This window comes from Bradysia coprophila, chromosome IV (genome assembly GCF_014529535.1).
Source record: "Bradysia coprophila strain Holo2 chromosome IV, BU_Bcop_v1, whole genome shotgun sequence".
Taxonomy (NCBI): domain Eukaryota; kingdom Metazoa; phylum Arthropoda; class Insecta; order Diptera; family Sciaridae; genus Bradysia; species Bradysia coprophila.
In genome coordinates this window covers 96,888-110,628 of record NC_050738.1, presented here as the reverse complement: position 1 = coordinate 110,628, position 13,741 = coordinate 96,888, and the positions used below count along the sequence as shown (strand labels likewise).

At 33.4% G+C, this 13,741-nt stretch overlaps 1 protein-coding gene across 4 annotated transcripts in view; it reads right to left on the bottom strand.

Annotated features, from left to right (window-relative positions):
* LOC119066517 (RNA polymerase II elongation factor ELL2) overlaps positions 1–13,741 on the bottom strand; it is a 60,167-nt gene that overhangs the window by 20,252 nt on the left and 26,174 nt on the right. For all 4 annotated transcript variants that reach the window (XM_037169031.1, XM_037169030.1, XM_037169033.1 and 1 more), the window contains exon 2: positions 6,488–6,535. In XM_037169031.1, the coding sequence (XP_037024926.1) occupies positions 6,488–6,535 (48 nt within the window). The remainder of the gene's footprint in view (positions 1–6,487; positions 6,536–13,741) is intronic.

The window sequence follows — 13,741 nt, the reverse complement described above, 5'->3', positions numbered from 1 at the left end:
CCGAAAAATTGTAAACAATTGGAAATATTGTCATGTGTTGTATTATGGAAATCGATTGCGAGCCCGACTGCATTTTAGACGTCATCGCTGTCTCGTACGTATAAAGGGAATTTCAGAATAAAGGTAAATTCGCATGTGAGTTTAGTATATGCATGGTAAATACACAGCGTCTGTTATAGGGATGAAAATGATACCACTAAAAAAAAGGATCAAGAAATGCGCATGACTGTACAAAAGCATAATAATGGTATTCATTGTGCTGGAAACTACACCTACTGAATACCAATTTCCTCGGCTAAGTACGTATGTGACACATGTATCCGTGTAATTATGAAAATCACATGCAAGTCAATAAATAATGAAGGTTTCACTAATTAAGTCATTTTTAATTAGTGACGGAACAATATACCTCGTTATAGCGGTAATCTATCATAAAAAAGACCCCGGCAAATGTCCTGCTTTTCTCTAATTAATGCTAAAAATTATCTCGCCTTTTTTGCCCTTTATGGAGAAAGATTTTCGAAAAGAAAAAGTAGTTTTTAATAAGGCGACATATCGGTCAAAGCGTGGGGTAAAAATGTTTGTGGTCGATTCGATTAACTTTCTATCTACTTCTAGCGATTAATCACTTTCGTAGAATAACGACATTTGATTTTTATCGATGCGACAAGCAACACGTGAACCAGTCGTATAACGTGAGTACGTGGGATTAGGTCCTAGCGTCAACAAACTTTTTCCCAGTCAGACTTTTTCCACTATAAAATAACGTGACATGCATTTTGTCGTTCGCAAAACGGCACCCTTATAAATTCGATTACGGATTCTGGGGATACATACACATCTTGTAATTGCGCATTACCTCTATATATCCATTAACAGTGAAGGGGCATCATAAGAGAACACTAATTTGATTACGGGCTGTTAGACTTTGCGATATGGAGTCATCAAACGATGAAATACTGACGTCAATGTTTATATTGTCTGCGTTGCGATTTATATTATGTTCATTTCGATGCCTTCCAACAATTCATTCACAATTTTTTTTTTAAATATATTTACGTGGAATGATTTAAAATGATGGTTAATATCAATAAACAATAAATTATAATAATACCAAGGCTGTACGGGTATTTAGGTATATATGAAAAAAAAGCTCGTGATTGCCTTCAAATTAATTCAAATAATAGTTTTGGAATATGTATTCCGAGTTAACTTCAAAAAAAATTGCATTGATTCAGCACAGCTTTATTGAATTCTTTTCGTAGGTAAAAAAAAAGTCCACAAAATCAACAAAAAGTTGATTCTTTTTTGTGATTGTCAAAGACAAGGATTATTGATTTAGTACCGGTGCAAGATTGAAACGATTTTGGATGTGACTAAGCATTTATACACCATAGTACACATCCAGCTCGAAGCTCATTTTCGGGTTCACGAACATTTATTTTGACATTGAAAAATGAATAAACCGATGGCGAAAAAAAGCGTATAGAACTTCGTGTGTTGATTTTATATGTTTTTATCGGTGTATACAGCAAATCTCTATCTTGGAGGACAAAGCGTCAGAGAATTGGGTCAACGAACGGATAAAGCGAAACATTTTGAGCAAAAATAATTTCATTCCGATAACCGAGACGGCATCAAAACATCTCGCTGTCCTATCAGTAAAATGAGTAGTCAACATTACCAAGTGATTATCTTGTGTCATAAAAAAAAATATTGTGTATTATGAGGAGAATGAAGACTTTTCCAGTCATAAACACGATTTATAGTACGTGTTACTTTCTCGGTCGAATAACATCGAATTCCTTGAAACATTTTGTAAGTAATTTCAAAGCAACACACAATCGTTAAAACACTGTGTTTGATCCACAGCACGAATTTTAATGTCGTCGTCTATATTCTCGAAACGACAATAACATTGTTTACACAGTACCAGTGTAATTGTACACAGTCTTGGGTAAGTATAGTAGCGCTTTATAGCCGAGAGTGAGAGAGAGAGAATATAGAAAATAATAATAAAATATTTATCGGCAAATGACAATATAGTTAAATTATCTTTTATAACGTATCGCGAAGGTTCAAGGTCATCTGTTAGTTAGTTTCATTTCGTTTTGCTTGTAGACTTGATTAACTGCTAGCATCAAAATGAAAACTTATGGTGAACATCGTATTAGATGATATTGATTAGAATCGAACGAAATTTTCGCTTTGGCGTCATTCATATCCGACGAGACTGTTACGGCGTATGATGTAAATTGTTCGGTTTAACGTTGGGTTATCAGTTCGTGAAATCACTGCCATCTCACAGCAGAATCAACGGCTATAGCCATCATCTGTTATCGACAACGACACAAAAATAATAGACGAGCATCGAGTATTATAGTTTCTTATAGAGCAAAAAGTATGTTAAAACAAGCGAGGTAACAGATTTTGCGTCAAACACTGGACGATAGTTTAAACAAAAGAAGTAATAGATCTTATGGGTGTATGGCGATAACAGCAGTGTCTACATCGAATTCTGAGGTCAAACAAAAGAAGTAATAGACTTAACGGATATAGAAAGAGACCAACAACGACATCATCAACAAATTTTGACTTGTTCTCGCAACCTTATTGTTAGCAGAGTATAGATTCGATTTAACACGTCTTTATTGAATCAGATGTATATCCGGAATGACAAGAAAAATATTACAAAGAATTTTGGACTACATGATCGAAACTTATTTAAGTAGAAATTCAATGCAACATTGATTCTATCACAACCCCTCAATGTTATCATTGAATTCGTATCCAACCCCTCAATGATGACAATGTTTAGAATAAATATTCAAATCCGTCGTCTTCTTCGGATACAATTGCATTTGCGGCTTCTGTCGTCTTCGGAGAATTATTCTTTGCATCTTCGACATCTTTCTTGTACGTAAAACAATTTACTCTCAAGTGACCAGGTTTATGACAATAACTGCAACTTCTTTGAAATTGCCGTCTACCATTCGAAACTTGCAGAATTGAACTTTCAGGTTCGGAATACTTGTGATCAAGCGATTTCATAGATTTCAGTTCCATTTTTCGTTTAAATTCGTCCGTCAACTTTCCAACAACATAAACGACAGTAAGGTCTTCTTCAGGTTTGGTTTCGAGTGCATTGATCAACGAGTCGTACGCTTCTGGAAGACTACGTAGGATCATGGCAACTACCAAATTCTCAGCCAACTCTTGACCCAAACTTGTCAACTGTTCGACTAAAGAAGTCATTTTGGTTAAATGTTCTTCCATGTCATCTCCTTCGTACATTTGCAGACCACAAATTCGTTTCAGTATGGAAATCTTGTTCGTCAACGATGGTTTTTCATGACGATCTTTCAAAATTGTCCATGATTCCTTCGATGTTTTCGACTTTTTAACATGAACGAACTCCGTGTCCTCGACTTGCAAACCAATTAGTGCTCTAGCTTTGTCGTCTTTTCGCTTCCAGGCTGCCGTAAGGTTTGCAGGTGGGTTTTCATTTACCACATCCCATACTTGCTCCTTTATTAGCACCAATTCGATTTTATATTTCCAGATCTGATAATTTGAGCCATTCAGTTTTTCGATTGATATCTTACTTGTATCCATTCTGCTGCCCAAATTATTCTTTTAGGAAATTTTCAGTGATTCTGACTGTCTACTTTCTTGGATTGTCTCGTGATTCTAACTGACCACGAAGTTCTCCGATTCGATCGTTGTAAATTTCTCTGAATTACACGCAGAATTTCTCTGTATTTACTTCGATTTCCAGTGAATTTCTCTGAATTACACGCAGAATTTCTCTGAATTCACTAGTGATTGCTGATATGCCCATAACCTGTTAGCAGAGTATAGATTCGATTTAACACGTCTTTATTGAATCAGATGTATATCCGGAATGACAAGAAAAATATTACAAAGAATTTTGGACTACATGATCGAAACTTATTTAAGTAGAAATTCAATGCAACATTGATTCTATCACTTATTTGTTAAACTAACAATAGAGACAAATGTTTGTCCGTCGCTAGGACAGAGTTTATTTCTTTAAGTTCCAATGAAACTGAATTGGAAGGAAATTTGAGTTCTTATCATCAGATCCAAAATTGGCCTGTCACAACTTTGAGACGGTCTACTATGTCAAAACCAAATTTAGGCGTTTTAGAGGATGAAAAAAAAAATGCATCGGTCAGATGTGCCTATCACGACGAACTGAATTCTGAGGATAGACTACATTAAGAAGTGAGTCATGCAACATGATTTAGTGAATTGTTCCTTATGTTCTGTGGACTAGAATCGAAATAAATCCAAAAATGAAACAGATGAGTTTGTAGATAGTTTAGAAACAGCAACAACAAAAATCGTTCCACTCTACTGAAATGGCAAATGTCTTTTCTATTCAAATCATATAATTCGCAAACAAAATCCGATGAAATTTGAATACAATACGCTCAAAATATTTGTATTTTTTTGGCAAACATTCAAAACAATTCAATTGCTTTTTGAATGATTTCCTTAATCGATTCAAAAAATTATTTATTTATTTTTTGCGAATATGAAGCGAGAAGGCGAATTTGAAACTAATAAAAAAAAATTCTTCTTCCAATTTTTTTCCATCGTTTATGCAAAACATTATAACAATCTGTGAATAAAAGAACGAACATATGATGGTGAATGATGACGATACCCAGTCACTCATATGATTGTTTGCACACACAAAAAAAACTGATATGCGTGAAAAAGTAATAACCGTATACGACGAAGTTATGTATTATATAAAATGTAATGGCCACACACGAACAATTGGGGCAGTAGGGTAATTACATTAAATTGCAATCATCCGTATATGTCTGATGCGAATTTGTTACATATTTTTTTAAAGCATAAAGTCATTCTATGCACAAGTTTAACTCGTTTTAACGAAATTTCGTTTTAATGTGGAGAGATAGGTTATCGAAACATTGCACGAATATTTTGAGTTAATGAAAATGTAATCGAATGACACACGTTCGCAGTTTTAACCTCGAAAGTAAATGACCTTGCTTTGCCTAACATAATCGTTTGATCGGACGAATAGTCTAAAAAAATATAATTTTGCACTTCTGAATTTGAGATTTTTATTCAAGAAAATTGTTTGAAGGTTCAACAATGTCGTAGTGGAAACTTTTTCAATTGTAAATGCGATTCCATCTGTGCGTTATAAATAGGTACAAATAAATGCTACCATCATACCTATGACGTTGACGTGATAAAGGTACTGGAAATTATTTTCGATCAAAAAATCATCAACATGTACGCCATTGGACGGTAATTGGCGTCATAAAATAGAAATTCTTTTTTAATTAACACTCTGAATTGAGCCGAATTTGCAAAACATTTGCTTGAAATGTATTTTTCAATAAAAAAAGAACAACAATAGAGCACGCGACATTTCATTTAATTTAACAATGATGACGCCAATCGAAACACTGTTGAATACTAAATATTTTTAAACAAAATGCACCACGAGTAAAATAAGAAATTAAATATTTGTCAGAAATGTTTTTGTTTGTATTGGGAGACATGTGTGCGAATAATTAGAGTTGTTGTTCTTCTCTTGCATTACGTTATTGTATCACAATTTACTTTTTTTAATTAAAGAAGAAAAACCCCAGGTATTTTGTTTACTATGGCAGTGCCCTAGGTCTTTGCGAATTTTATGATATTTGGAATGGATGAAATCATTCACCCAAAGGTATAACTCGACAACAATTTTCTTTTGCATAACAAGGGATAAAGAGTTGAAAAATCCAGTTTTCGTGTGAATTTTGTTGATCCGAGGCGAAGCCGAGGTCAATAAACATACAAAAAGTTGACTTTTCACTTTTATCCCGAGTTTAAGCCGTCGATGTAATTCGATGAAAAGAACAATTTTCGCTTCGAAAGCATGTAAAAGGCGGCTCAAGAAATAAAGTTTTACGTTTAGCAATACACTGAAATTTTTAAACTCGCAGTAGCATTTGTTACTCATTAAGCTTCCTACATTGAATGCGAGCTGCCCGAAAGCCATGAATTCCTGTAGCTTTTTTCTGATTTTTTTCCGAATTTTTTCCAAAATACAGTTAGAGGCAGTGAAATTTGAGCATCAGCTGTTTTTTTAGCAGATCCACACTTCCAATCAAACTTACAATTACTCTTAATACGTCTACGGTTTTACAGCAGCTTCAACCGTATAAACAAGTATAAATAGTTTTGATTGTATGTGTGGATCAGCTGAAGCAACACTGCCTTGACTGCATTTCAGAATTGTTTGGAATTTTCACAAAAAAAAGTTCCAAACTCCATTTTGTGAATGTTGAAAGTTGTGACAAATTTCAGTATTAAACTGGGTCCCGAAGGTATAATTTTGCTTGGTGTTTCATTCATAATGTCGGGACTATGTATCCGTTAAAATATGCGAATCATCTTGCTTAAGTTTAATGACTGATTGAAAATCACTTACCCCTTCATTTCCTAAGAATTGAATTGTTGCTTGCGAACTTAGCTTATTCTGAAACGAAAAAGAAAAATTTCAATTAATATTCACGTCACAGATAATTATGGCTACAATGCTAAAAATTTCCACCAATCAAACACCTTTGCGGTACATCATAATAGAACCCACTAACCTCGTAAACCCATCGATTTAGAAAAACAATGACGAATGTGTAATTAAACTAAACAAACATAACAATAACATTGGTTTCGAGTAAAACAACAACAACAAAATTGTTCGCCAAGCGCAGCTGTTACATTACCAAATTAGTCAATTGACTCATTCACTCTCAGCACAGAATCGAAAACCTGTGTAGAAACTACAGTTTTGTGCAAGTTAATTTCCATTCAGTTCACTTGAGATTTTTTTTTTCTTCTCTCCATTATTATTATTTGAGGACTTTCGCATCTACATACACAGTCGCTATGTACAATAGATTTTTTTCCGTACGGGATTTTCCATGCGCCCACTCTCGTTTCATTTTGGTGTTTCATTCTCACGCATATAAAGCGTTCAGCAAGTCATTTCAGTCAGTGGACTTTTAAAAGGTAGAACGAAACATCATGCAAGAATATTTGGTTGCATCGATTATTATCTGATGAAATACTGTTTGTGTTAGAGATGTCACGATGGGGGTCATGTAACACATACTTGAATTTTGTAGTCCGGGTATCGAGTATTACCAAAGTTAATTTAGTGGAAATGTAAGATGAGAGCATTCTTAATGGAAGCGAGATCGATCTTAATCTTTCCAACTTTGTTAAAACTCTGATTAATATTTTAACAAAGACAAAATTGCAAACGGTGGTCAACACAATTTTTTCTGGACGTATTAGGAAGGCCCTTGAATAATTTACCGGAAAAGTTTTGCACTTTTCGTTGAGCGTTTTATTCTCAAAACTTTGAATGTCTAGCCAAGACGATCATTAATAATTGGCTAAACTACCGCAACTAAATAATGGTCTCATCGATTAAATTGGTATGTGGCAATTACAGTGAATTTCGAATGGAAAAATTAAATCTTTCGGAATGTCTGTGACAAAGTGTTCCAACGAAACCCTGGCTTTTCCAGTTACCTAACAATATTAACAAGTTTTATCAATTCAAGTGTATACCCGTCTTGTATATTATACTAAAATGAAAACAATTCGTGATCGTATGGGTCTATAACAGTCAAAATGTTTTTTTTTCTTTTCAATTTCAATTTAAACATGGAAAATTTCGTAGCCATTTTTAATGTGATTTTTTTTATCGCACATTTTTATATTAAATGGTGTAAGTATATAAAGTGTACTCCACACCAAAGCACCTCATGCTGTATTAATTTGTAATAAAAATAAAGAAAAAAAATAAACTCGTTGAATACGCGCTTGCGCTTCACGATCGCTAAACAACGAACGCATGCGCTTTTCTTAGCGTTTTTATGAGTGTTTGATTGTTGATTTGTATAAAACAAAGTTTGTTGTTGATACTTTTTACTGGTCGAGAATCTGTTGGTAGCTTTTTTTTACACTTGCTTGCATACAAACTCACGACAACGAAAAAAAAGAAGAGAAGAAATAACAAGATGAAGCAAAAAATAAAATGAAAATTTATTATGGGTACCTAGAAACAGCTCGGTATAAACTGTGTACTAGTATTGGTTTCTATTTCGTTCGGTGTGTGTAACGTACGAACCAAATGACCTTGTTGTCATAATTTTAGCATAACATATACCTGCAACTGTTATAATGGCGATATGAAAATAAAAAGTAAATCTATAAGACACATTATATGCAACCATCGTTAATGTGTAGATGTACACTTTTCTGTATTGCAATTGTCCATTATCTGAGTTGGGTTTGTACTTAAAAAAAAAAAATCAAAATAAAAAATCGTACATTCACATTGAAGATAAGGGACTCGATGGAGTTGAAAAGGTGGCGCTTTGCGAATGGTAATTTACGTTTGTGCAGCATATTATAAGCCACTAAGGCTTCGAAAGTCATTACAAAATGTTTCTGGTATTTTGAAGAATGCCAGACGCTTTAATAACGCAGATTAGTCTTCAAGTGCGCAACAGGTCCAACTAAGCCAATTAAATGATAATTTTTGGGAATTTTAATTTCGAAAAATTCGGAAAAAGTTCGAAGAAATTCCGAATTTTTTTAGGGATTTTTCGGAAGGTTTTCCGATTTTTTCAGAATTCAAATTTTCAAATTTTCCCTTTAAGTTGAAGGGATGCCCATCCACTGTCAACTAAAACTCATTTGAAACTCAAAAGACGATCAATGTAAAATCTGTTCTTATTGTAACGGTTTTGACGAACTACTACTACCACTACAAACTTCTACGACTTCCACTGTTTTTTGTAGTAAAAATCCTCAGATCCAAATTTGGAACGATAAACTCGCAACAGTTTATTGATTTCTGAACTTTCTTAGGGTTAAACAAACCGAAATGAAGAAACGTGTTTCCATTCGCGAAAAACGGAGAAACAAACACACACCGCGGAAATCGCAAAATCAATAAATAAAACAACGAAACATGAGTTCAAATAAAAGACCAAGTGTAACTCGGTGTAAAATGAAAGTCTGTTTGGTGACAGAAACCAGAATTGATGTCAGAATCAATGCAAAACGAAAAATGTACACTGGTCGATGGTGTTGATTCTTTTCCGTACCAGTTGAATTACCTTCGGTATCGGCATGTAAACTATACACGGAAAGGTAGACGTTACCCACCACATACTATGGACAATATACAATTTTAATTCATTTACATTTAATTTTGCTGGAATAAATTAAGAGAAGGAATAGCGTAAAATTTATACATAAACACGAAAAATTTGTGAACGTTTTAATTGAACAACTGATTAAATAATCACTCGGCATATTTTCCATTTGTAACTTGTTTTTCCATTAAAAATGCCAATAATAATGACAGAAAAATGAACGATAACAACAAAATTTAATACGAAAATTCTTTTTTTTTTTAATTATCACAATCCGCATTTGTACCTTTTCGGTACGAGTCGGTTCGTTTTCGGTCTACGCATGTTCCAACTAATTATTCCACTTCTTTGAATTTGAAACGAAATAGAACCTCTACGGACTCCCATAATAGCGGAAAAGGTAAAACGATATATACCTAGTAAGACACATTGTAATTTGTAAGTCAATCTGTGGTTTAATTACGTAATTATCAGTTTATGCAACAATTCACTGAAAGTGAACACAAGAATTGCAAAGGTACGTTTTTCATTCGAAATTCGAATCGTAGATCAGACAGTATATAGGGACACGGTAGCTACGAAATCGAAATTTCTAAGTTGAAGTGTCAACAATTAATTGGACATTAACAACAAATCATAATTCATTTTGATTGTAATTTACATTCCGCATAAATAGACATAGACGGTAAAGTGATTGCTCAATACTTTATACGGCATGCACTTTACTATGCCATAATGCAATATTCAAGGGGTTAATTGAATTCAAATTCGGATTGTAGGGTGAGTGTACCAATCCTCGGACAAGAATGAGTCCTCGGCCACCTATTTATAAACTTTTATTATGAATGAGAGAACAATAGGTGTCCGAGGACTCATTCTTGTCCGAGGATTGGTACGCTCGTCCTACTATGTAGTAGAGAGGTTCTTATTTTCCAGCGAAAAATATCGATTTTTTTTTGTTGTGTTTTTAATTTATTCGAACAATTTAATACATTCTTCATGTATAAAACATATTGAATGGCATAAAGCGCGACTGCCTGTGGTCAGACATTTCATTTCGATTAACCAAAGTACATGCTTCATATATGTATATACGAATCGCATATATGCATGCAGGCAGAGCCTAATATAAATACAATCAAATAAATAACAATAAACCAATGTCTGAGGGAATGTGAGCGCGTCAAGCATACAATATATGCAATTTACTTGTAATAAATATATAAAATTTCCTTGTTTTGTAAATAAATATTTTGTTGTTGTTGTTGTTCGAATTTAAAATATAAAAATTGTGAGAGAGAAAGTAAGTTTTCGGATCCGCTTTAGATTTTTGTATTGGTGGTGGAAAGTTAAGTTACTGGTTTGCCATCTAATTAACGACTTTGTATTTTATATAAAATGATTACAAAACAGATGATTTAGTTTACGAACGAAATATAATTGAAGCCTTTTGGATTGTTGTGTCTTAAAAGACCGTACCGCACCGCCGGCATACAATGCCATATATTTCCAGTCAGCTGACTGTCGTGCAGTTAATCTGTGCAAAATTGTATAGACCTGGATGATTGATTGGAATTTGTTACACACTGGTTTTGGGGTCGACTTAATTGGTTTTGTAATGTTTGTGACAAACTTTCGAAGTATTTCGGAGCTTTGGTTGACACCTTTTGTGACATTTTCTTTCTTTCTTTGAAACTCGTTGTTTGTCTTTGAAAATTAGTAATAATGGCACGAGCCGTAATACCTATATATTGAAAGGAAATCATGATTTAATGGTAATTAAATTCAACTCCGATGGACACAATACGGAATTTACTTTTCAAATTTTTATTTTTGAAATCTAACGATTTTCTAGGTGTTTGAATGTTCGCCGAATTTATCCGAACAACTGGACTTCAGGCACCAAGTGATGACGTAATATCGCCATCGTAACAAGTGCATTCGATTGAACGCTGTTGGGATAGATCGTTTCGATATTTTGTAATCATAATTGGGTTATCAACGATTATAAAATGAATAAACAATTTTTATATACAAAATGAAATTGGGACAAACGAAATGTTGAAAATTATAAACAGCAAAAAAACAACGAAGAAATAAAATCAAAAGCTTGAAGCGAAAAAAAAATTGTTTTAATGTCCAATACATCGGCTCTCTTCGCACCGAACGACAAACCGGTATTTAATTTATAAACGAAACTTTTTCATTAAATCGTTTTTTTAAACATCGTTTATCGATACATACATAAGAGCTGGTCATTTGAAAATGTCGAAGGAAAAAAAGCGATCATGGATACAAATTCAATATAAACTTGTGAGACTGTGTAATGTGGTATGTTAATTGACTAATTAGTCAAGTTTTTTAAGAAGAAAAAAAAACTTCTTTTATGCAGGCAACTTTGGGTGGCAATTTTAAGATAAATCAACGACAAAAGCTTAATGAGCTAATCCCTTAATTACAGAAGAAGAAATAAAAAAAAAACTCTCGCAGCCTAAGCACCAAGTATAGTATACAAATAGGAAGTGCATATAATAACCAATACAGATTACATCCAATCACAGTGTGACAACTCTTAACATAACATGAAATTATTATCCATTTTATGAGTGTGTGCTGATAAACCGGATACATTTTTATTACATTCAAATCATAAGAAAATGTTGAAATGTTCAACTAACATATTGCACACACACACACACAAACACAACAAATGCAAAGGTTTTTCTCGTAGTCGACCGTTTGTCTAATGTCTATGGCGAATACGCACCGATGTTGATCAAATATTTACATCCTAATAGCACCCTAAATTTTTCTTTTCTTGACAAACAGGTGAGATAGTACAGAAAATTTGTTCTACCGACGTAGTCCCCCATTCAAAAACCTTTCACTACAATTCGGTAAACGAAATTATTTGATTTTTAAATATTTCTTTCTTCAAAAATTCTATACAAGGAGTACACAGTTGAACGAAAAGATTTTTTATTTTTATTCTAAATGGAATAGAAATGAATGTATCAGGCACAGACACCAGGTGTTTGTTGGTTGTCGTTTTATTTTTTATTACATTGATATTTGCGTGGTTGACGTTATGAATACGTATACGAAATGTTACAGAGCCGAAAACTTTTTGTTCGTTATAGACGGTGACAAAGACCCAAATAGCCGCACTTCTAGGTCATTGAATATAATTATTAAGTAATTGACCAGGTAACGCATTCTTTCTTTTTAATTACGTTTTCAAGTCTGAAATGCAATTCATACGATTGCTTGCTTAATCGTCGTTCAATAATTAAAATGAAAGAAAACCGTTGCAGAGAGAAAAAAAAAGATTTTTTATTTTTCATTTAATCATTTCTTATGTAAAAATGATCCGTCCACGTTTAATTAAACCGATCAAATCTGAGATATATCTCAGTGCGCACATATGTTCGATAAATTTTTTTTTTTTTTTTGAGGTAATGAAACCAAAAAAAATCATGTTCTTGTGTGTGCAGGACAGGTGGTGCAACTTTGATTTTTCTTCGGTTGTTCCCTCAAAAATTAAACTTCTTGTTCGTTTACGTCAGGTAAATATTAAAAGTCTAGAATAAAGGCAACTGACAGCACGGTAAACTTTTTTGAATTTATTTTTGAAAATTTATGATCGCCATTCAGTGAGAGTTTTAAATCGATTTTCAATGTCTTCAATATACCCATTTTCTGTATGGTATAAGAGTATATGGCTTCAATATATCTAATGTTTGGATTTTATTGTTGGATTTCGTTTGCTGTGGTATCTTTTTCTTCCCTTCATTTTATTCCTATTTTCCATAAAAATATATTTTTGTGAAGGGGAAAGATATCCATAATGTACCTTAAACATCATAACAATAGAAAGTGTACGTGTAATAAAATCATGGTGTAGATAAATGGTTGATGTACCGTGTATATAACCACTACACATTTAACGTCCTTTATAGCCTTCAATCCTTATAGCTCAAGTACATATGCTTTGCGCTGAAAGCTAGTCATAAAAATTGTTGATGTTTCCCTCGGAAGGGATATTTCTACAGTTTCGGAATGAATTTATTTCAATTTCAAATTCCAGACCGTTAATCATTTAGGAGTGCTTAGTGGTATGGATGATACGAGTAAAATTTGTTTGTCATCTCCGTCATATAATTACAAAACATTGACAACATTCTGAGTTACGAACTTTTGCCGGCAGAAAGAAAAAAACTTTCGTTTACCGGCTTTATACAAAGTTCTGATCGAACGTTGCATTGAAGACATTATTTTATTATCTATCCACCTTGGCACTCAGCGACTCAGCATACATTGTATATGCAATTGCACGATAATTGAGAACATATTTATAGAAATTTGTCGTCAAACCAAAATAAGTCCAAGTCGACACACAACTTATAAATATGGCCAAATAACAACGATTGAGATAAGACATTCGGTAAACATAATTTACATTTTGCTATATTATCGCATAAATTTCGGCCATTATCATTCGTGATACG